Source organism: Oncorhynchus gorbuscha, linkage group LG09 (assembly GCF_021184085.1).
Source record: "Oncorhynchus gorbuscha isolate QuinsamMale2020 ecotype Even-year linkage group LG09, OgorEven_v1.0, whole genome shotgun sequence".
Taxonomy (NCBI): domain Eukaryota; kingdom Metazoa; phylum Chordata; class Actinopteri; order Salmoniformes; family Salmonidae; genus Oncorhynchus; species Oncorhynchus gorbuscha.
In genome coordinates, this window is record NC_060181.1 from 91,288,713 (window position 1) to 91,314,387 (window position 25,675).

Genomic DNA, 25,675 nt, shown 5'->3' on the forward strand with positions numbered 1-25,675 from the left:
TCATATGTACAGTGTTAAACTGTGCAAATAGTGTTGTTGCACGTATACCTAGCAGGTCAATTTAATTTAAAACCACAACACTCTTCGCCCAGTTTAACACTGTAAATAGGAATGTGTTCTTAATTTACGTGCCTAGTTAAATAAATAAAAATGTATCACTCATCTACTTTAGTGCATAGAAAAGCAGTGTCTTTATTGCAGCGTCAAGATCAGAGCTCCAACAAGATCGTTTTGAGACCTAGCTAGCAAAAGAACTGTGTTGTACCAATGCCAATACAAAATTAAAAATAACACACCTCAACATCAAATGTCTTTAATCCCACCTGGCCAATCAGAGGTCAACATGGAGCTACCAGCATACATTTTCAATACTTCCAGATCTACACAAATTTCTACAGGTTTATTTGGGTTTCAGGAATTAGTGCCAATGGAACAAGACCAGTCCCAGATAAACACTGCATTTGTGGTCTAATGGCCAACATCATAACACCTATCAACTATCTGTGCTATTAAGTGTAGTAGGCCTGCCTATCCTAGGGTTAGTAGGGAGCAGGCTTTCCTACCTGTCATGTAAAAATCTTCCCAGCGTGAAATAGTTCCCAATCGTTATGCTTGTATTGTGATGTCGTGTTGTACAATTTCTCACAGCGTGAAAATGTTCCAAATGTAATCATTGCACACGCATACCTTTGTGTGAATGGCTGAGCTTGTGCTGAAGGAATGAGCTTGTGCTGAAGGAATGAGCTTGTGCTGAAGGAATGAGCTTGTGCTGAAGGAATGAGCTTGTGCTGAAGGAATGAGCTTGTGCTGAAGGAATGAGCTTGTGCTGAAGGAATGTCATGGTGCCGTTGTCAGAGATATTACAACACTGTATATAGCCATAATATGACATTTTAAACGTCTCTATTCCTTTGGAACTTTTGTGAGTTTAATGTTTACTGTTTATTGTTTAATTTACATTGATTTTTAGAGAAAGGAGATAGGAAGCCCACCCAGCAGACTGTCGACCAATCGCATTCATGTTGTCATGCTGTGTCGAGCGGTTGCTAAAGTCAAACGCGTGTGACAGTGTACGAGTCGAGAAACGTGCCTTATTGTCCTCAAAAGTACGTAATATCACGATCCCAAAGCTTTACAATATTACAGATATCAAGTTAATTATCTCACATCTCGGAAAATATTTGTATTGTTGTACTTTCCTGTTGACGAAATTCATGCAAATGTGGAAGTTTTGAGTTTTGCGCCCAATTGACTCCCATTTCCTCATTGAAGGAGCGCTCTTCTTGTACCAGAATCACTCTGAATGAACCGTATGGTCCATTGACGAAGCATTGGCAGTTAATTCCAATGGAGTGTCCCATCTCATCAAAAGTATCTCTGCTGTTGCTAATGTCAGACTCCACCACTCTGTGAGGCACATCAATCTGCAGGTTGAACATAGTGAGATTGTAGACTCCTAAATTGATAGCTGTAAAATCCCCTAAACAAACTGCACTATAACTATCTACTTCACATGCTTATATTATCTTTGGTATTATTGTTTGTACCTAAGCCAGCCAGGCCATAGAGAGAGCATTGCATTGTGGATTTTGTAGTCGACCTGAGCTTTAACGGATTTCCACAACGATTTTCACGTTGCTAGATTACCGACCATTTAATAATGCCTAAATTAAACATTTGTTCACACATCGTTTTTTGTTATAGAAATGGGTGGTTTTGGATTTGTACTTTAAGGACAATTTCAACTATCTGAAACGGTGGCAGCATCTCACACTATGCAATTCGATGTCTGCTTGCAATTGAAAGCACTCTGCACAACATGGCCTGATAGTTGCCTTCACACTGTGCGATTTCACAAGCTAATTCTTTACACTCGAGCCTCTCCCTTCTATCCTTCATTCTCTGTGTACGATGGCTGTAAATACATTGAGAGAAGATAAAGGCATTTCTCCTATAACGTTGTTCACCCTGTTATGCTGTGAAAGCAAGGGAGCCTTGTCCACCACATACAGCGTGCGGACGACAAGCTTTTTGAGACTTTCTTTTTTGTCAGGAGTTTTTTAAATGTATTTCTGAAAGTCATATGGTGCCGACGGGTGGACATTTAGTGTACTCTTCTGGCATAAATATCACAGTCTTCTTAAGATAGGCTGAAGTGGTTTCCCCTCCTTTATCTGCACTATGTGAAAATAACTGTTTATCTCTCCACCATATTGCTTAGACTTTTTTTGTATTTTCAGACCAGCTCAAATTTAAATGTAAAAGAGAATGTATTTGCCTGACTAGCCAGACTCCTTGCTCCGTCCATATGCTACGCCACGCCCACGGACATTTTTTTTTCTCCTCAATGAGTCTGGATCCGAGTACCTCCCCGATGATTTCTAGAATGCAAACACTTTCTAACCATTCTGATTGGTCCCAGAAACTGATGGATTGGCCAGAGTTAGAACACACGGTAAAGCGGCGTTTAGAAAATGTGTCATTGGTTTTTGATACTCTGATTGGTTAGAGATGATCCAATTGCTGATGACTTTGTTTAGTACAACACCCCCTCCTTTTGATGTCACCACCAATGACTTAATTGATGTCAGTTTCAGACTGAAGTATGTAGCGAACGACAGAACAGCGGAATAATTCCGTTAAAGTCGTCAGGCAACCAATAATACTGATATGGACTAAACTAAAACCAAATCACATTTTATTTGTCACATGCACCGAATACAACAGGTATACCACCTTACTGTGAAATGCCCAATGCAGTTCAATAAATGGAGTTAAGAAAATATTTACTAAGTAAACTAAAGTGAAGAGAAAAAAAATCTGATCAAAAAGTAACACAAGAAAATGACATACAATAGCAAGGCTATATACAGGGGGTACCGGTACCGAGTCAGTGTGCGGGGGTACAGGTTAGTTGAGGTAATTTGGAAAGTGACTATGCATAGATAATAAACAGTGAGTAGCAGCAGTGTAAAAAGTACAGATGGCCAGTTGATTAATTGTTCCGTAGTCTTATGGCTTGGGGGTAGAAGCTGTTAAGGAGCCTTTTGGTCGTAGAATTGGCGCTCCGGTATCGCTTGCTGTGCGGTAGCAGAGAGAACAGTCTGATGTGGGTGATTGGAGTCTTCGACAATTTTTAGGGCCTTTTTCTGACACCGCCTGGTATAGAGGTCCTGGATGTCAGGAAGCTTAGCCCCAGTGATGTACTGGTCCGTACGCACTACCCTCTGTAGCGTATTACGGCCATACCAGGCGGTGATGCACCCGGTCAGGATGCTCTCGACGGTGCAGCTGTAGGACCTTTTGTGGATCTGTGGACCCATGCCAAATCTTTTCAGTCACCTGAGGGGGAAAAGGTGTTGTCTTGTCCTCTTCACAACTGTCTTGGTGGGTTTGGACCATGATAGTTTGTTGGTTATGTGGACACCAAGGAACTCAACTCTCAACCCGGTCAATTTCAGCCCCGTCGATGTTAATGGGGGCTTGTTCGGCCCTCCTTTTCCTACAGTCCCCTATCAGCTCCTTTGTCTTGCTCACATTGAGGGAGAGGTTGTTGTCCCTCCTCCCTATAGGCTGTCTCATCGTTGTCGGTGATTAGGCCTACCACTGTTGTCGTCAGCAAACTTAATGATGGTGTTACAGTCATGTTTGGCCACTCAGTCTTGGGTGAACAGGGAGCACAGGAGTGGACTAAGTACACACCCCTGAGGGGTCCTCGAGGATCAGCGTGGCAGATGTGTTGTTGCCTACTCTTCCTGCCCGTCAGGAAGTCCAGGATCCAGTTGCAGAAGGAGGTGTTTAGTCCCAGGGTCCTTAGCTTAGTGATGAGCTTCGTGGGCACTATGGTGTTGAACACTGTATTTATTATGGATCCCCATTAGCTGCTGCCAAAGCATCAGCTACTCTTCCTGGGGTCCAGCAAAATTAAGGCAATTTTATACCATTTTAAAACATTACAATATATTCACAGATTTCACAACACACTGTGTGCCCTCAGGCCCCTCCTCCACCACTACCACATATCTACAACACACTGTGTGCCCTCAGGCCCCTCCTCCACCACTACCACATATATATATAACACACTGTGTGTCCTCAGGCCCCTACTCCACCACTACCACATATATATATAACACACTGTGTGCCCTCAGGCCCCTCCTCCACCACTACCACATATATATATATAACACACTGTGTGCCCTCAGGCCCCTACTCCAACACTACCACATATCTACAGTACTAAATCCATGTGTATGTATAGTGCGTATGTTATCGTGTGTGTGTGTGTGTGTGTCTGTGCCAATGTTTGTGTTGCTTCACAGTCCCCGCTGTTCCATAAGGTGTTTTTTATCTATTTTTTAAAATCAAATTTTACTGCTTGCGACAGTTACTTGATGTGGAATAGAGTTCCATGTAGTCATGGCTCTATGTAGTACTGTGTGCCTCCCATAGTCTGTTCTGGACTTGGGGTCTGTGAAGAGACCTCTTGTGGCATGTCTTGTGGGCTATGCATGGGTGTCAGAGCTGTGTGCCAGTAGTGTAGACAGACAGCTCGGTGCATTCAACATGGCAATACCTCTCGACGAACAGTGTTCTCACATAGGTGTTCCTTTTGTCCAGGTGGGAAAGGGCAGTGTGATTTGAGATTGCATCATCTGTGGATCTGTTGGGGTGGTATGTGAATTGGAGTGGGTCTAGGGTTTCCTGGATGATGGTGTTAATGTAAGCCATGACCAGCCTTTGAAAGCACTTCTTGGCTACCGACGTGAGTACTACGGGTCTGTAGCCAGTTAGGCAGGTTACCTTCACTTCCTTGGGCACAGGGACTATGGTGGTCTGCTTGAAACATGTAGGTATTACAGACTCGGTCAGGGAGAGGTTGAAAATGTCAGTGAAGACACATGCCAGTTTTTAAAAATTTGTAAATTTTTAATTTCACCTTTATTTAACCAGGTAGGCTAGTTGAGAACAAGTTCTCATTTGCAACTGCGACCTGGCCAAGATAAAGCGTAGCAATTCGGCACATACAACAACACAGAGTTACACATGGAATAAACAAAACATACAGTCAATAATACAGTAGAACAAAATAAAACAAAAAGAATATATACAGTGAGTGCAAATGAGGTAAGATAAGGAAATAAATAGGCCACGGTGGCGTGCATGCAGTTGTTTCTGTGTATGCTTTGAGTACACATCCTGATAATCCGTCTGGCCCCGCGGCTTTGTGAATGTTGACCTGTTTAAAGGTCTTGCTCACATCGGCTACAGAGAGCGTGATCACAGTCGTCCGGAACAGCTGGTGCTCTCATGCCTGCTTCAGTGTTGCTTGCCTTGAAGTGAGCATAAAAGGCATTTAGCTCATCTGGTAGGCTCGCGTCACTGGGCGGCTGGGTTTCCCTTTGTAGTCCGTAATGATTACATATCGTTTTAAAAATATTCAGACAAATAGAATTATGTTTTTTACATCGTGAAATTGTAAAGTAGATATTACCTCTATCTAGTTCTCAAGAGGCCATGCTAAGTTGCTAACTTGAATGTGAGAGCCATTATCAAAAGTTAAATTAGGTTTACAAGTACTTTGGGGTTATATTATCGATGTTCACAGACAGCATTAGCCAGTAGTACTAATGCTAACGGGCAAACGTCAAGGGCATCATTGGTCAAGCTATACAATACAGTATTCTGTACTTATTCAGAAGGTCAACATACTTTTTAGTGTTTATGCGATCATCGTAGTAGTACTTGTTTACTTGCTTTTTGCTATACTGTAAGAAACATTTAATCTGTTACATATTCAGGAAAAAGTCGTCCTTTTGAAGTGTGTATTATACATTTGTTGTAATCTGTAAAATTACAACAAATGTAAAATAAATGTAATATTTGTTAACGCCAAGGGTGCAATGAATAATACAAACATATTGTAATGAGTCTTAAAGACCATTATTTTAATCCTTCATTTTTTTTAATGTAATAAAATATTTTTCTATACCATCTGAACATTTTGTTTTATTGTTTGTTATAAACACAGTTAAGAAACTATTCAGTACAACATTAGAAGCTTTTTATGTTCCTGACAGATATCCTTCAAACCACAGAAACACAACTAATACAGCAAACACTTCAAAATATTACATCAAAATGGACAGCAAAGAAATACACTGAGTGTACAAAACATTAGGAACACCTTCCTAATATTGAGTTGCACCCCTCAGATCAGTCAATTTGTCGGGGCATGGACTCCACATAGTGTCGAAAGCGTTCCACAGGGATGCTGGCCCATGTTGACTCCAATGCTTCCAACAGTTGTCAAGTTGGCTGGATGTCCTTTGGGTGGTTGGTCACTCTCTATACACACAGGAAACTGTTGAGTGTGAAAAACCTAGCAGCATTGCAGTTCTTGACACACTCAAACCAGTGCACCTGGCACCTACTACCATACCCCATTGAAAGGCACTTAAATATTTTGTCTTGCCCATTCACCCTCTGAATGGCACACACACAATACATGTCTCAATTGTCTCAAGGCTTATAAATCCATCTTTAACACGTCTCCTCCCCTTCATCTACACTGATTGAAGTGGACTTAACAAATGACATCAATAAGGGATCATAGCTTTAATCTGGATTCACTTGGTCAGTGTGTGTCATGGAAAGAGCAGCTTCCGTTACCTACCTTATCTTCGTTCTTTGTATTCTCTGAAACATTTTCTTTGTGTCTATCATTTTATATTTTTTTGTCTGCGTCTCCCTCCCTTTCTCTCTATATGTCAATATGTTTCAGTGGTGTGCCTGCCCCCAGTCTTTAGCAACGTGTCCATTGTCTCCTTCAACCTTGAGCACACTCTGACCTGGCTGCCCTGTCCAGGGACTCCTGCCAACACCCACTTCACAGTTCAGAGCCTCAGGTACGCTCTTACTCTTCAGTCCCATGCTTTCCTTTTCCGATCCTTCTCGTGTAGCTGCTGAGTAAGTGCTTTCCTTTTCCGATCCTTCTAGTGTAGCTGTTGAGCAAGTGCTTTCTTTTTCCGATCCTTCTAGTGTAGCTGTTGAGCAAGTGCTTTCTTTTTCCGATCCTTCTAGTGTAGCTGTTGAGTAAGTGCTTTCCTTTTCCGATCCTTCTAGTGTAGCTGTTGAGCAAGTGCTTTCTTTTTCCGATCCTTCTCGTGTAGCTGTTGAGTAAGTGCTTTCATTGTTCTATCCTTCTAGTGTAGCTGTTGAGCAAGTGCTTTCTTTTTCCGATCCTTCTCGTGTAGCTGTTGAGCAAGTGCTTTCCTTTTCCAATCCTTCTCGTGTAGCTGCTGAGCAAGTGCTTTCCTTTCTCGATCCTTCTCGTGTAGCTGCTGAGTAAGTGCTTTCCTTTCAGCTGGTTACGTGGTAAAGGCAAAATACTGCACAATTGCAGCGATACAATCTAGGACAGTTTAGATTTGATCGTCCTTAGCTTTGTTTTCCCCTCTATATCTCACTCTCGGTTTCACTATTTCTCTTTGTCTCTTGTTCCCTCCTCCAGGAAGAACTCATGTGAAGGATTGTGCCAGGTTGAAGACCAACCAGCCATATGACCTCTTTAACAAGTTCAAGGATTCTTTCTGTTACTGTCAGGCCCGTGTTCAGGCCTTCACCCTTAGCCAGAAGTCCAACTGAGTGAAACTTTAGTCTGCTCTTTTGGAAATGGAAAAATATTGTCCATTCTAGTGGTCCTCATTTCATCAATTTGTTGATAGAATTTACTGTGGTGTCCCTGCAGGTCACTCGCCCCTACATCCAGGGGTCTACAGCACTCTCTGCCCCCCCTATACCACAAACCCCCTCAGGCCTTATTGCTTAAATATACTACAGCATCTGCATTACATGTAGCCTTCATTTCAACTACCTCTCTTTGTAGGCGCTGGGTTGGTAAGTTGCTCTCGTTCAACAGCCTCTCGTTCAACAGCCTCTCGTTTAACAGCCTCTCGTTCAACAGCCTCTCGTTTAACAGCCTCTCGTTCCACAGCCTCTCGTTCCACAGCCTCTCGTTCCACAGCCTCTCGTTCAACAGCCTCTCGTTCCACAGCCTCTCGTTCCACAGCCTCTCGTTCCACAGCCTCTCGTTCAACAGCCTCTCGTTCCACAGCCTAGGGTTTAGTGTAATATTTAGTCACAGTATTGTGCTGGATTTACGCTGCCGTTTTATGGGCTACTAATCAATTGTGCTATTGAAGTTTTTTTTGCGTTATTTGTAAGTTATTTTGTATATAATGTTTCTGCCACCGTCTTTTATGACCGAAAAGAGCTTCTGGAAATCAGGACAGCGATTTCTCACCTCGTACTGGACAAGATGTTTTCTTTAACGAGTCGAACGTAAAAGATTTACTTCAGACACACGACAAGGCCCACATCCCCATCATTCACATGAAGAAGATATCTGGGAAGTAGGTCGGGGTCTTTGTAAGGATCCGACAACGAGTAATCTTCCTCTATCATCAGTCCTATTAGCCAACATGCAATCATTGTGTAATAAAATGGATGAGCTCCGATCAAAACTATCCTACCAACGGGACATTATGGGGCATATGTTCTTAACTGACTTGCCTAGTAAAATAAAGGTAAAAAAAATAAAAAAATAAAAAATAAAAATACAATAAAAAATAAAACAAAAAATAAACTGTGATATCTTATGTTTCACTGAGTCATGGCTGAACGACGACATGGATAACATACAGCTGGCTGGGTTTTCCGTGTGTAGGCAAGATAGAACAGCTGTCTGTGTCCATATGTAAATAACAGCTGGTGCATGAAATCTAATATTAAGGAAGTGGCCAAGCTTCCTGCCATCCAGGACCTCTATACCAGGCGGTGTCAGAGGAAGGCCCTAAGAATTGTCAAAGACTCCAGCCACCCTAGTCATAGACTGTTCTCTCTGCTACCGCACGGCAAGCGGTACCGGAGCGCCAAGTCTAGGTCCAAGAGGCTTCTAAACAGCTTCTACCCCCCAAGCCATAAGACTCCTGAACAGCTAATCAAATGGCTACCCAGACTATTTGCATTGCCCCCCCCCTTTTTTTTACACTGCTGCTTCTCTCTGTTTATTATCTATGCATAGTCACTTTAACTCTACCTACTTGTACATATTACCTCATTTACCTCAACTAACCTGTGCCCCCGCACATTGACCCTGTACTGGTACCCTCTGTATATAGCCTCGCTACTGTTATTTTCCTGCTGCTCTTTAATTATTTTTACAAGCATGCATAATAACAAATCAACATGCTATATTAATATATGAACCTGGTGAAATTCACAAAGTATTTTAACAACTGTTACATTCACCCCTCCTGAATTTCACCAACCTTGTAAAACTAAACAAAATAATCTACCAAGCATAAAATAAAATAAATTAAACTATTGTTGCAAACTAACTAGCTAGCTACACATCTAACTGTCCATCTATGTATTTACCCATATCTGATTATCCATTGATCTCATCCATGTCTTGACGACTGTGTCGCAAACTACGTACAAAAAAAACGTAATCACGTAGGACCAATCAGAGTAAAGTTACTGAGTTTTGACGTCATTCATACATCTCCATATAAGTAATTTCGTTGGCGTCCATATCGGTTTGTTTATCCGGTGATGTTCCCTTGAACCGGGACCAAATCAACGGGCCACAGCAACTAAAGCTGGGAGTGGGGAAATGAACGATCTGTGATGGTAGTTTTTTGGGGGGAAAAACGTACCGTTGGATTACTTGTTAAATAATCATTATTCATCATGAAGGTGGGCTTTGCACTCGTTCTCCTCTGGTCTCTCCCAATAACCAATGGTAAGTACAGCAACTAGCTAATTTAGCTGTAATTAGAGATCCCTGTAAACGGATAGTTAACGTTACCTTCGGTCAAACTCGGTGGGTTTTATATCGACTTGATTTGTAATTATCTGAGAGCTATTTGAACATTCGTTTCTAATGGCGGGTGGTGCGTCAGTGGCTGAAACCCCCGTGTGTTTAACTACATGAATATAGATGTCGACCCGATGATTTATATGGATACAATATTGTTATGTCTTCGCCTTCTTCACTGGGTGTGTTTATAAATTCACTGTGGAGTGTCAGATGGTACTCCGGACGTTTTAGAAAATTCAGAGCATTTGTTAGATGTACCTTTTTTTCTCAAATAAATGAGGAGTGCTCTGGTTCGAGGTGTAAGGGTTAATCCAAGCATTCAGACCACACATGCTAGTTACTTCCACCTTCTGACCATTTTCCTCTCGCCCTAGCAGCGTCTAGTCTTTGTTTATACACTGAAAAATAATGTCGGCTGCAACTGCGTTCACCTTTTTAAAACCGTGTACAGTAAGTATTGATTTTGATGTGATATGCAAGTAAATGGATTTGTTTCTAGAACCGTGCCGCAATTGGGAATCGATTCACGCTTACATTGAGTTTTATTAATTTTATTTTTCTTATTTCACCTTTTATTTAACCAGGTAGGCCAGTTGAGAACAAGTTCTCATTTAAATCTGCGATCTGGCCAAGATAAAGCAAAGCAGTGTGACATAAACAACAAGACAGAGTCAGTCGGGGCGGCAGGGTAGCCTAGTGGTTAACGTTGGACTAATAACCGGAAGGTTGCAAGTTCAAATCCCCGAGCTGACTGTCGTTCTGCCCCTGAACAGGCAGTTAACCCACTGTTCCCTGGTAGGCCGTCATTGAAAATAAGAATTTGTTCTTAACTGACTTGCCTAGTTAAATAACGTTTTTTTTTTTTTTTAAAGAGTTAAATGACAATTTAGCAATTAAACATTGGAGTGACAGATGTGCAAGTAGAGATACTGGGGTGCAAAGGAGCAACAAGAAAACAATATAGTGATATAATATACCTGCTGGAGCGCGTGCTAGTGAGTGCTGCTTATGATGACTAGTGAGCTGAGATAAGGCAAGGCTTTACCCCTTTACAAAGACCTATGGATGACCTGGAGCCAGTGGGTTTGGCGAAGAATATGAGGCGAGGGCCAGCCAACGAGAGCATACAGGTCGCAGTGGTGGGTAGTATATGGGGCTTTGGTGACAAAACGGATGGCACTGTGATAGACCGCATCCAATTTGCTGAGTAGAGTTGTTGCAGGCTATTTTGTAAATGACAATGCCTAAGTCGTTACGAAGTTTTACTAGGGTAGAGGTGTACAGAATGGTGTCGTCTGCGTAGAGGTGGATCAGAGAATCACCAGCTGCAAGAGCGATGTTGTTTTATGTATACAGAGAAAAGTCTGCATGTGAATTGAACCCTGTGACACCCCCATAGAGACTGCCAGAGGTCCGGACAACAAGCCATGCGAACTCTATCTGAGAAGTAGTTGGTGAACCAGGCGAGGCAGAAACCAAGGCTGTTGAATCTACTGATAAGAATGTTGTGATTGACAGAGTCGAAAGCCTTGGCCAGGTCGACGAATACAGCTGCACGGTATTCTCTTTTATCGATGACTGTTAAGATATCGTTTAGGACCTTGACCGTGGCTGAGGTGCACCCATGACCAGCTCTGAAACCAGATTGCATAGAGAAGGTACGGTGGGATTCGAAATGGTCAGTGATCTGTTTGTTGACTTGGCTTTGGAAGACCTCCGAAAGGCAGGGTAAGATCTAGGTCTGTAACAGTTTGGATCTAGGGTGTCTCCCCCTTTGAAGAGGGGGATGACCGCGGCAGCTTTCCAATCTTTGGGTCTCTCAGACGATATGAGAGGTTGAACAGGCTTGTAATAGGGGTTGCAACAATTGTGACGGATAATTTTGGACGTTCCTGATTGTCTAGCCCAGCTGATTTGTAGCGGTACAGATTTTTCAGCCCTTTCAGAACATCAACATGTTTTAATGGGGCATGCTTACTTAAGATGGTGAGGAAAGCACTTTTAAAGAATAACCAGGCATCCTCTCTCTCTCTCTGTGTGTGTGTGTGTGTGTGTGTGTGTGTGTGTGTGTGTGTGTGTGTGTGTGTGTGTGTGTGTGTGTGTGTGTGTGTGTGTGTGTGTGTGTGTGTGTGTGTGTGTGTGTGTGTGTGTGTGTATTTTTATTTATTATTTAACTAAGCAAGTCAGTTAAGAGCAAATCCTATTTGCAATGACAGCCAAACCTGGACGACGCTGGGCCAATTGTGCGCCGCCCTATGGGACTCCCAATCACGGTTGGTTGTGATACAGCCTGAAATTGTAAAAGGGTCTGTAGTGACGCCTCAAGCACTGAGATGCAGTGCCTTAGACCGCCTCGCCACTCGGGAGACTGAGGTTCATACAGAAATGGTTTGTTGATCGTGTGGAAGAACTTGACTGACCTGCACGGAGCCCTGACCTCAACCCCATCGATCACCTTTGGGATGAATTGGAATGCCGACTGCAAGCCAGGCCTGATCGCCCAACATCAGTGCCCGACCTCACAAGTGCTCTTGTGGCTGAATGAAAGCAAGTCCCCGCAGCAATGTTCCAACATCTAGTGGAACCCTTTCCCGGAAGAGTGGAGACTGCTGCTATAACAAAGGGGGAACCAACTCCATATTAATGCCCATGATTTTAGAATGAGATGTTTGACTAGCAGGTGTCCACATACCTTTGGCCATGTGGTGTATATTAAAATGTGTCTTTCATGAGGGAGGATAATGAAAGGTCACATAAGTTCTAACTTTACTTGTTACTATCAATTTGTTTTTACTGATATTTTGTTTAGGAATTATTAATTGATTAAAACAATTCCATGACCAAATCGGTAACGGAATTTCTGCCATTGAATTGGCTACATTTGGAATTCATAGTCACACCATTGTTGGGTTCACAAATTTGGACAGCACAGTAGAGTACAATAAAGCACTACATTACAGTACACATTAGATCACACGAGTTGAGTACACTGTGTTTTTTGTGTTTTTTTTTTTAACCTTTATTTTAACCAGGCAAGTCCATTCAGAACAAATTCTTCTTTTCAATGACAGCCTAGGAACAGTGGGTTAACTGCCTGTTCAGGGGCAGAACGACAGATTTTTACCTTGTCAGCTCGGGGATTTGAACTTGCAACCTTTCGGTTACTAGTCCAACACTCTAACCACTAGGCTACCCTGCCACCGGAGCTGTACTTTTATGGCCAAAATTGTAAAACATAGATGTCGATGCTTGGTTCAGATTTGGTCCGGACAACACACATATTTTAGGATATTTGCGCATTGGTGCTCCGGTGTAAAAACAATCCTCGTCACATAGCAAAATATTTATTCCCATATGCGCGTAAAATGGTCGACACTGTAGAGCCCTGCATAGGATACATCACCATGAAGAGAATAACATTAATATCCATAATTAATTATGCATTTCTGTGTAGTACAGACCCGTAATTAAATTCTGTTACTGGGTGTAAATCCACTTTATTTACTGTAGTTCAATAACTGAAAATATATATTTTCAGAGTCATTTGGCATTCATTTGGCATTCATTTGGCATTCATTTGGCATTCATTTGGCATTCATTTGGCATTCATTTGGCATTCATTTGGGCATTCATTTGGGCATTCATTTGGGCATTCATTTTGAAGTGAAAAATCTTGAGTCACAGTTTAATGCCGTCACCGTGGAATTGCCCTGTAGCCTAAGAACCTCTAGCAACCTTTTTTAATAGACTTGGAGAGGTTAGGTCAGGGAAGAGGAACTAAAGTCAGCAGACCCTAGCCTAGAGTTTCCTGAATTCCAATGTTCCAAATCTGTTTCAGTGCTTCAGTGACAGTTTGGAAAGTTATGCTGTTCTCCACGCTGTACAATTCCTTTATGGTTGAGTCACTTTCTGGATCTTGGATGTGTCATACTTCATGTTCAATATGTACTGTTATTTACATTGTCATCAGCAGTCTAACTGGTTTCATTGTAGACAAGCTATTTATAACCTGGGATGATTCCCGAAACCATGGTTAGCTTTCTGTCACACCCTCATACTTTATTTTATAACTCCAACACTGTGGACTCTTGTTTCGGAGTGCAAAGGCTAAGTTATAGGAAACGTCATAACCAGTCATAGTCATGCATGTGGTGTATTTTAAAATGTGTCTTTCATGAGGGAGGATAATGAAAGGTCACAGAAGTTCTAACTTTACTTGTTACTATCAATTTGTTTTACTGATATTTTGTTTAGGAATGATTAATTGATTAAAACAATTCCATGACCAAATCGGTAAAACGGAATTTATGGAAAAAAAATCGGTAATTTCTGCCATTGAATTGGCTACATTTGGAATTCATAGTCACACCATTGTTGGGTTCACAAATTTGGACAGCACAGTAGAGTACAATAAAGCAGTACATTACTGGTTTCATTGTAGACGAGCTATTTATAACCTGGGATGATTCCCGAAACCATGGTAAGCTTTTTGTCACTCTGTCACACTCATACTTTTTTTTATAACTCCAACACCGTGGACTTTTGTTTCGGAGTGCAAAGGCTGAGTTATAGGAAACGTCATAACCAGTCATAGTCATGCACAGAACAAATTAGGCAACGGGAGGATCTCGATCCAGGATTGGATTGAATGTCTCCACAGTGACCAATAAACTTAATCTTGACATCTAGCCACTTAGTTAGCAAATCAAATGCATAGCTGGAGACCCTGAGCTGGATATAATTTGACACATCTTAGATTTCTTATAGTTATACTTGGTTTAGCAGGCACCCCGACTGTGCCCCCTTCCTGATTTAGAAGGAGGGAAAAAAGATACAGATTTGAGTCTGAGGGTGCACTGAAGCTTAGCACACACAGATGTTAGGGGAACTGTTCCCTCTAAATTAGATGCCCCTCCCCCCATCCGATGCAACATCCTGTTGAGGCATTGGGTCTCAGTCAAGCAAGCTCTACAAGGTTTTTCCACACCAGCAGGAGAATATCTCTGCTTTTGTTCTGGCCATTCTCACACACACATTCTCAAGTACATTATTTTATTTTTTTGGGGGGGGGGAAAGGTTTGAAATGCTTTTTAAATTTGTACACTTGTTTTTTGGGGGGGGATTTATGATGAAAGTGGCAAATTTAGGCTCTTTTAAGATATATACAGGCCTTATGATGACGGTATCATTATACTCCTTATAGTGTACTCTAACATATGGAGAAGCCTGTCTTGATTCTTAAGTAAAAATGTTAGCATGAATTTGTTAATATTTTTTTTTATATCAATAGAAACACCCCCCTTTTTTTTGGAACAATATTATAGTAGTTTCTGTTGGCTCAACTATAGTGTGCATTGTTTTTGCAGTTCAATTGTTAAATTAAAATCTCTCTACTGTCATATCTAAGCCAATATGACACCAATATCGATGAACATTTGCAAATCAACTTGACAGGCGGAACACGTCACACCGCCTCTCGTCATGATCCGTCCGGCTGTACAGAGAACCATTATACCAGATTTTTGGCAAGGTCGCTAGCATTAGGGTATTCGGGCGAGGTCGCTAGCATTAGGGTGTTCGGGCGAGGTCGCTAGCATTAGGGTGTTCGGGCGAGGTCGCTAGCATTAGGGTGTTCGGGCGAGGTCGCTAGCATTAGGGTGTTCGGGCGAGGTCGCTAGCATTAGGGTGTTCGGGCGAGGTCGCTAGCATTAGGGTGTTCGGGCGAGGTCGCTAGCATTAGGGTGTTCGGGCGAGGTCGCTAGCATTAGGGTGTTCGGGCGAGGTCGCTAGCATTAGGGTGTTCGGGCGAGGTCGCTAGCATTAGGGTGTTCGGGCGAGGTCGCTAGCATTAGGGTGTTCGGGCGAGGTCGCTAGCATTAGGGTATTCGGGCACTTATATAAAAATATATATATATTTTTGTATATATAGAGAGTAAATCCATTTGAACTGAACAGGTTTTTGGTGCAACCATTTGTGTCTCATGGGCACATTTCTGATCATTTAAAAACTAAGGATGTGCTACTTTTTCTTTTAGCATTTCTAACAATGCTGACATCTTTCAGCCCTATCTCAGAGCTCTAAACCGGTCGACCAACTCAGTTGCTACGCAACAGTATCAGCTAGCATCTGTCAAGGTAACACCAGTTGGATGAGATGCAAAGGAAGATTGATGATTTTTTTTTTTTTTTTAAACAATTTAATCCATTTACACAATACCCAATAATGACAAAGCAATTTTTCAGACCCTTTACTCAGTACTTCATTGAAGCAGCTTTGGCAGCGATTACAGCCTCTAGTCGTCTTGGGTTTGATGCTACAAGCTTGGCACACCTGTATTTGGGGAGTTTCTCCCATTCTTCTCTCCAGATCCTCTCAAGCTCTCGGGTTGGATGGGGAGTGTTGCTGCACATTTATTTTCAGGGCTCTCCAGAGATGTTTGATCGGGTTCAAGTCCGGGCTCTGTCTGAGCCACTCAAGGACATTCAGAGACTTGTCTCGAAGCCACTACTGTGTTGTCTTGGCTGTGTGCTTATGGTCGTTGTCCTGTTTGAAGGTGAACCTTCTCCCCAGTCTGAGGTGCTGAGGGCTCTGGAGCAGGTTTTCATTAAGGATCTCTCTGTACTTTGCTCCATTCATCTTTGCCTCTCCTGACTAGACTCCCAGTCTTTGGTGCTGAAAAACATCCCCACAGCATTATCCTGCCACGACCATGCTTCACCGTGGGGATGGTGCTAGGTTTCCTCCAGACGTGACATTTGGCATTCAGGCCATAAAGCTCAATTTTGGTTTCATCAGATCAGATCAGAGAATCTTGTTTCTCATTGTCAGTCCTTTAGGTGCCTTTTGGCCAACTGCAAGCGGGCTGTCATGTGCCTTTTATTTTTTAGTCTGGCCACTACTGTAAAGGCCTGATTGGTGGAGTGCTGCGGAGATGGAAGAACCTTCCAAAAGGACAACCATCTCCACAGAGGAACTCTGGAGACCTGTCAGTGACCATCAGGTTCTTGGTCAGATCCCCGATTGCTCAGTTTGGCCGGGCTGCCACCTTTAGGAAGAGTCTTGGTAGTTCCGAACTTCTTTAATTTAAGAATGATGGAGGCCACAGTGTTCTTGGGGACCAGAATTTCTGTTGGTACCCTTCCCTAGATCTGTGGCTTGACCACAGTCCTGTCTCTGAGCTCCTTTTTCACCTCATGGCTTGTTTTTTTTTGCTCTGACATGCTCTGTCAACTGTGGGTCCTTTATCTAGACAGGTGTGCCTTTCCAAATCTTGTCCAGTCAATTGAATTTACCACGTGGACTCCCAAGTTGCAGAAACAATCTCAACATCATAATAATCATCCCTTGCTCGTGTGATGCGTGCAGTTAAACTCCATGCTTACTGACTTTGTTAGGGATGTGATAAAATGAGTGTCTTTGAACCCAACAACTGTTTTTAAGGAAAAAATAAATAACCAAAGATGACTAAACATTCAATCAGTACTGAAAATCCAAATTTTTGGAGAAAAAAAAATGTGCTGCTGTCATCATACGGACAATTTTTAAATCAAGTTGATGCATCTATTACAGGATTTGTAGCGTACCGCCTATCGTCACTGCCCTGGCATATGACGGTCTTGGGTTCGATATGTAGACAATTCTCTTTCGTGTGTAATGAGCCTATAGCCTGCTGTTCCATCTTGAGTTTTCATTTGAAGCATGTTGCTTATACGTGGCTCGTTTTGGATCATTTGCAAAGACATTGGCAACTTTATTGTAGTCAAATTTGGTTCTCAAGTTATTGCAGTCACAGAGCAACCAGATAAAACCATGTGATTTAATGTTTACTGGAGAGCATAGGTGGAGTTTGCATTGTTGTCCTCAGGAATTTCCTTTTTCGGCTTCCGACCAATTTGAATACTCTACAAGTACATCAAATTTCCAGAGTGGGCTCTGCTAATTCTGTGTGAATCAGTTTATGAGCACCACCAACACAGTGAATGGGGAAAATGGGATTCAAAGTCAATCCATCTGCTGGTGACTTGCTGAATGTGCAATCCTAAAGGAGGGATGTGATTGGTTAATGATCTATAATGTCCATTTCTATGTAATAGATGGATCATATCATTAAAAGTACTACTCTGGAAATGTTTCTCCTGAAGAAGAGTATATTGTTTACAAACGGTATGTCTCTAAAAATAAGCTAAATCGAAAAGTGTCCTTTTGAGATATCAATATTTTTTATGTTGATTAAATGTGACAATTTTTTATATTTAAAATAGTCTAGACATACTCCATATTTGAGAGAACACAACAAGGAGTTATAATGACGCCAAGATGTCTATAATGTACGGTTTACAGATCATTAGGGTCTTAAATGGCCACTTTAATCGTGTTTAAATGATAATAATAATAGTTTGCTACATAGGTAAACCGCATGATAAACATCCTTCCTCCCAATGCTGTTCCTATGTGAGAATTACAAGAACATTCTGACATACTGAAAATATTTCTCGCTGGCGTGGAATCGGCCAATAGAAACCCAGGCGTGGAATCGGCCAATAGAAACGCTGGCTGGCTAGTGAGGTCACAGTCATTGTTGCCAGTCTATTGTTTCTTTCTCACCACGGGTGTGTTTGCTTATTTGTTCTTCAGAGATTTTAAATATTGGATCAATTCCTCTTTGTTGAATTTACATTTACATTTAAGTCATTTAGCAGACGCTCTTATCCAGAGCGACTTACAAATTGGTGCATTCACCTTATGACATCATGTTGTCCACATGACATGTGAATTGGTGGTTGGCTGTGAAGAAATAAAGTGTCGTGTATTTGGCTATGCCGGATTAAGTGATACGACATGCTATTCTATAAAATAATTTCTCCGTAATTAATATTACCTGATTGAGCTAATCATGTAAATGTAATTAACTAGAGTCGGGGCACCACAAAATAATATTTATAGAGCTGTTATCCTCCAAATAAACTCTTAAAGACCTAGTAATATTTTACATCAATAGCAGTCGATATTTAATCATCATCTTAATTCAGTCTCATCTGAAAGTTGTAAATTCTTGGTTATCTGCATGAACCCTGGCTAACAAGTTGAATCAGCAATACAAAATTGGGTTTAATTATTTATTTACTACATACCTAACTAATCACACAATTAAACATACACATAATTAAATCATAACTTGATTACAAATTACGTCAGAAAGGAAAACATCCCTAAGCGGGCGGAACAGATTTGACAGCTTGTTACACAAAAGAAAAGGGGCTGGGTTTGAGTGAAAGAGCAGGAAGACTGTGGAAGAAAGGGTGAAGCTATGCTATCATAAATACAGTATCTTATGCATTATAAATTACTGCCCATTTGGAAAAGGAAAATACAATAAATATTTACTCTGAGCTGCGCTTCGGTAGGTTGGTGGTAGATGGAAGGCCGTGTTGCCCAACCGAGTCCTTTGAAGAATGTCTCTGCTGGTAAATTGGATACGTTGTTGTGTGGTAGATGGGATACTCTGTCTGTTCCTTCCTAACCTGCGTTTGCAGCTGCTGTTGCTAATTCAACGGCTAGGAGGTATCACTTCTGTAGTGAATAAGAGTTCAAAGTTCATACCTTTCGCAACCAAAGCTCATGCTGATGTTGGCTCCATTCTGACATCGGACCGTCGTCCTCACATCCTCGGAACAGAAGGTTATATTGTCGTCAAGGCTTTATATAGGAAGGGAGAGGAGGGTGTTTTTGAAAAGTTTTATAGCCCATGTCCCTTCACAGGGGCGGGCCACTGATTGAGCAGAGCCCTACCTTACGAAAACCCAAATCTCACATTTTAGAAGCCAAAATCACATTTCATCCCATCATGAATAATTTCTTATTCAAACATTTGAAATTGAACAACAATTCCATGTGAATCTGATAACTCTGATGTGTAGACTTTCCACTGTAGAGTTTGTAATCTTATCATTGATGAGAATGTCTCAGATGACAACCGAACTGACATCATATTCATTAAGTACCACCGCATATGTTCAATTGGTCGGATTACCAGAATATAGTTCATTTCCCCCCTTCTGATGTTCCTAGAATCTCTATGTTATCCAACTGGGTTTGCAAATGTAACAGCAGTAGGGTAGAGAGAGGAAAAATGGGGAAAGAGGTATTTGACTGTCATAAATCTACACCCTGGCCAACAGCCTAAAGTATGCAAATGTTGAGGCTATTTTTAACTTCAAAGTTTGCTGCCGAATCAGTTGATTATATCCAACTCCCATCATATAACATGTAAACAACACGGTACCAAACAGTGAAGAACTATTCAGTGACCCGGTCTGCCTGTCTTACTCTCTGTGTTCCAGTGCTTGCAGAGCTGCCTCAACCTCAGAACCTGACTCTGCTCACCCTGAACACACAGTATGTACTGACGTGGGACTGGGACCAGACGACCACAGGCAACTCTGTTACCTTCACTGTAGAGTACATGGCGTAAGTCACCAGATGCACTCACACCAGACCCCTCCTACATGTCACATACTGTAGTTCACCTCCCCCTCCTACATGTCACATACTGTAGTTCACCTCCCCCTCCTACATGTCAAATACTGTAGTTCACCTCCCCTCCTACATGTCACATACTGTAGTTCACCTCCCCTTCTACATTTCACATACTGTAGTTCACCTCCCCTCCTACATGTCACATACTGTAGTTCACCTCCCCCTCCTACATGTCACATACTGTAGTTCACCTCCCTCCTACATGTCACATACTGTAGTTCACCTCCCCTCCTACATGTCACATACTGTAGTTCACCTCCCCTCCTACATGTCACATGATACTGTAGTTCACCTCCCCTCCTACATGTCACATACTGTAGTTCACCTCCCCCTCCTACATGTCACATACTGTAGTTCACCTCCACCTCCTACATGTCACATACTGTAGTTCACCTCCCCTCCTACATGTCACATACTGTAGTTCACCTCCCCCTCCTACATGTCACATACTGTAGTTCACCTCCCCTCCTACATGTCACATACTGTAGTTCACCTCCACCTCCTACATGTCACATACTGTAGTTCACCTCCCCTCCTACATGTCACATGATACTGTAGTTCACCTCCCCTCCTACATGTCACATGATACTGTAGTTCACCTCCCCTCCTACATGTCACATACTGTAGTTCACCTCCCCTCCTACATGTCACATGATACTGTAGTTCACCTCCTCCTACATGTCACATACTGTAGTTCACCTCCCTCCTACATGTCACATACTGTAGTTCACCTCCCCTCCTACATGTCACATACTGTAGTTCACCTCCCTCCTACATGTCACATACTGTAGTTCACCTCCCCTCCTACATGTCACATACTGTAGTTCACCTCCCCTCCTACATGTCACATACTGTAGTTCACCTCCCCTCCTACATGTCACATACTGTAGTTCACCTCCCCTCCTACATGTCACATGATACTGTAGTTCACCTCTCCTCCTACATGTCACATGATACTGTAGTTCACCTCCCCTCCTACATGTCACATACTGTAGTTCACCTCCCCTCCTACATGTCACATACTGTAGTTCACCTCCACCTCCTACATGTCACATACTGTAGTTCACCTCTCCTCCTACATGTCACATGATACTGTAGTTCACCTCCCCTCCTACATGTCACATACTGTAGTTCACCTCCCCTCCTACATGTCACATACTGTAGTTCACCTCCTACATGTCACATACTGTAGTTCACCTCCCCCTCCTACATGTCACATACTGTAGTTCACCTCCCCCTCCTACATGTCACATGATACTGTAGTTCACCTCCCCTCCTACATGTCACATACTGTAGTTCACCTCCCCTCCTACATGTCACATACTGTAGTTCACCTCCCCTCCTACATGTCACATACTGTAGTTCACCTCCCCTCCTACATGTCACATACTGTAGTTCACCTCCCCTCCTACATGTCACATACTGTAGTTCACCTCTCCTCCTACATGTCACATACTGTAGTTCACCTCCCCTCCTACATGTCACATACTGTAGTTCACCTCCCCTCCTACATGTCACATACTGTAGTTCACCTCCCTCCTACATGTCACATACTGTAGTTCACCTCCCCTCCTACATGTCACATACTGTAGTTCACCTCCCCCTCCTACATGTCACATACTGTAGTTCACCTCCCCTCCTACATGTCACATACTGTAGTTCACCTCCCCTCCTACATGTCACATACTGTAGTTCACCTCCCCCTCCTACATGTCACATACTGTAGTTCACCTCCCCCTCCTACATGTCACATACTGTAGTTCACCTCCCCTCCTACATGTCACATACTGTAGTTCACCTCCCTCCTACATGTCACATACTGTAGTTCACCTCCCCCTCCTACATGTCACATACTGTAGTTCACCTCCCTCCTACATGTCACATACTGTAGTTCACCTCCACCTCCTACATGTCACATACTGTAGTTCACCTCCCTCCTACATGTCACATACTGTAGTTCACCTCCCCTCCTACATGTCACATACTGTAGTTCACCTCCCCTCCTACATGTCACATACTGTAGTTCACCTCCACCTCCTACATGTCACATACTGTAGTTCACCTCCCCTCCTACATGTCACATACTGTAGTTCACCTCCCCTCCTACATGTCATACTGTAGTTCACCTCCCCTCCTACATGTCACATACTGTAGTTCACCTCCCTCCTACATGTCATACTGTAGTTCACCTCCCCTCCTACATGTCACATACTGTAGTTCACCTCCCCTCCTACATGTCACATGATACTGTAGTTCACCTCCCCTCCTACATGTCACATGATACTGTAGTTCACCTCCCCTCCTACATGTCACATACTGTAGTTCACCTCCCCCTCCTACATGTCACATGATACTGTAGTTCACCTCCCTCCTACATGTCACATGATACTGTAGTTCACCTCCCCTCCTACATGTCACATACTGTAGTTCACCTCCCTCCTACATGTCACATACTGTAGTTCACCTCCCCTCCTACATGTCACATACTGTAGTTCACCTCCCTCCTACATGTCACATACTGTAGTTCACCTCCCCTCCTACATGTCACATACTGTAGTTCACCTCCCCTCCTACATGTCACATGATACTGTAGTTCACCTCCCCTCCTACATGTCACATGATACTGTAGTTCACCTCTCCTCCTACATGTCACATGATACTGTAGTTCACCTCCCCTCCTACATGTCACATACTGTAGTTCACCTCCCCTCCTACATGTCACATACTGTAGTTCACCTCCACCTCCTACATGTCACATACTGTAGTTCACCTCTCGTCCTACATGTCACATGATACTGTAGTTCACCTCCTCCTACATGTCACATACTGTAGTTCACCTCCCTCCTACATGTCACATACTGTAGTTCACCTCCCCTCCTACATGTCACATACTGTAGTTCACCTCCCCCTCCTACATGTCACATACTGTAGTTCACCTCCCCCTCCTACATGTCACATGATACTGTAGTTCACCTCCCCTCCTACATGTCACATACTGTAGTTCACCTCCCTCCTACATGTCACATACTGTAGTTCACCTCCCCTCCTACATGTCACATACTGTAGTTCACCTCCCCTCCTACATGTCACATACTGTAGTTCACCTCCCTCCTACATGTCACATACTGTAGTTCACCTCCCTCCTACATGTCACATACTGTAGTTCACCTCCCCTCCTACATGTCACATACTGTAGTTCACCTCTCCTCCTACATGTCACATACTGTAGTTCACCTCCCCTCCTACATGTCACATACTGTAGTTCACCTCCCTCCTACATGTCACATACTGTAGTTCACCTCCCCTCCTACATGTCACATACTGTAGTTCACCTCCCCTCCTACATGTCACATGATACTGTAGTTCACCTCCCCTCCTACATGTCACATGATACTGTAGTTCACCTCCCTCCTACATGTCACATACTGTAGTTCACCTCCCCTCCTACATGTCACATACTGTAGTTCACCTCCCCTCCTACATGTCACATACTGTAGTTCACCTCCCTCCTACATGTCACATACTGTAGTTCACCTCCCTCCTACATGTCACATACTGTAGTTCACCTCCTACATGTCACATACTGTAGTTCACCTCCCCTCCTACATGTCACATACTGTAGTTCACCTCCCCTCCTACATGTCACATACTGTAGTTCACCTCCCCTCCTACATGTCACATACTGTAGTTCACCTCCCCTCCTACATGTCACATACTGTAGTTCACCTCCCTCCTACATGTCACATGATACTGTAGTTCACCTCTCCTCCTACATGTCACATGATACTGTAGTTCACCTCCCCTCCTACATGTCACATACTGTAGTTCACCTCCACCTCCTACATGTCACATACTGTAGTTCACCTCTCCTCCTACATGTCACATGATACTGTAGTTCACCTCCCCTCCTACATGTCACATGATACTGTAGTTCACCCCCTCCTACATGTCACATACTGTAGTTCACCTCCCCTCCTACATGTCACATACTGTAGTTCACCTCCTACATGTCACATACTGTAGTTCACCTCCCCCTCCTACATGTCACATACTGTAGTTCACCTCCCCCTCCTACATGTCACATGATACTGTAGTTCACCTCCCTCCTACATGTCACATACTGTAGTTCACCTCCCCTCCTACATGTCACATACTGTAGTTCACCTCCCCTCCTACATGTCACATACTGTAGTTCACCTCCCCTCCTACATGTCACATACTGTAGTTCACCTCCCCTCCTACATGTCACATACTGTAGTTCACCTCCCCCTCCTACATGTCACATGATACTGTAGTTCACCTCCCCCTCCTACATGTCACATGATACTGTAGTTCACCTCCCCTCCTACATGTCACATACTGTAGTTCACCTCCCCCTCCTACATGTCACATGATACTGTAGTTCACCTCCCCTCCTACATGTCACATGATACTGTAGTTCACCTCCCCTCCTACATGTCACATACTGTAGTTCACCTCCCTCCTACATGTCACATACTGTAGTTCACCTCCCTCCTACATGTCAAATACTGTAGTTCACCTCCTCCTACATGTCACATACTGTAGTTCACCTCCCCTCCTACATGTCACATACTGTAGTTCACCTCCCCTCCTACATGTCACATACTGTAGTTCACCTCCCCTCCTACATGTCACATACTGTAGTTCACCTCCCCTCCTACATGTCACATACTGTAGTTCACCTCCCTCCTACATGTCACATACTGTAGTTCACCTCCCCTCCTACATGTCACATACTGTAGTTCACCTCCCTCCTACATGTCATACTGTAGTTCACCTCCCCTCCTACATGTCACATACTGTAGTTCACCTCCCCTCCTACATGTCACATACTGTAGTTCACCTCTCCTCCTACATGTCCCATACAGTAGTTCATCTCTCCTCCTACATGTCACATGATACTGTAGTTCACCTCCCCCTCCTACATGTCATACTGTAGTTCACCTCCCCTCCTATATGTCACATACTGTAGTTCACCTCCCCTCCTACATGTCACATACTGTAGTTCACCTCCCTCCTACATGTCACATACTGTAGTTCACCTCCCCTCCTACATGTCACATACTGTAGTTCACCTCTCCTCCTACATGTCCCATACAGTAGTTCACCTCCCCTCCTACATATACATTTTACATTTACATTTACATTTAAGTCATTTAGCAGACGCTCTTATCCAGAGCGACTTACAAATTGGTGCATTCACCTTATGACATCCAGTGGGACAGTCACTT

At 43.0% G+C, this 25,675-nt stretch overlaps 2 protein-coding genes across 2 annotated transcripts in view; one reads left to right on the forward strand and one right to left on the reverse strand.

Moving 5' to 3' along the window:
• LOC124044271 (interferon alpha/beta receptor 1a-like) overlaps positions 1 to 685 on the reverse strand; it is a 43,242-nt gene extending 42,557 nt beyond the window's left edge. The window contains exon 1 of the mRNA XM_046363908.1: positions 564 to 685. Coding sequence (XP_046219864.1) covers positions 564 to 570 — 7 coding nt within the window. The 5' untranslated portion in view covers positions 571 to 685. The remainder of the gene's footprint in view (positions 1 to 563) is intronic.
• Positions 686 to 9,102: 8,417 nt separating this feature from the next.
• The window catches only part of LOC124044273 (interferon alpha/beta receptor 1a), a 32,274-nt gene continuing 15,701 nt past the window's right edge, over positions 9,103 to 25,675 (forward strand). The window contains exons 1-2 of the mRNA XM_046363910.1: positions 9,103 to 9,808; positions 20,228 to 20,354. Of these exons, the coding sequence (XP_046219866.1) occupies positions 9,757 to 9,808; positions 20,228 to 20,354 (179 nt within the window). The 5' untranslated portion in view covers positions 9,103 to 9,756. The remainder of the gene's footprint in view (positions 9,809 to 20,227; positions 20,355 to 25,675) is intronic.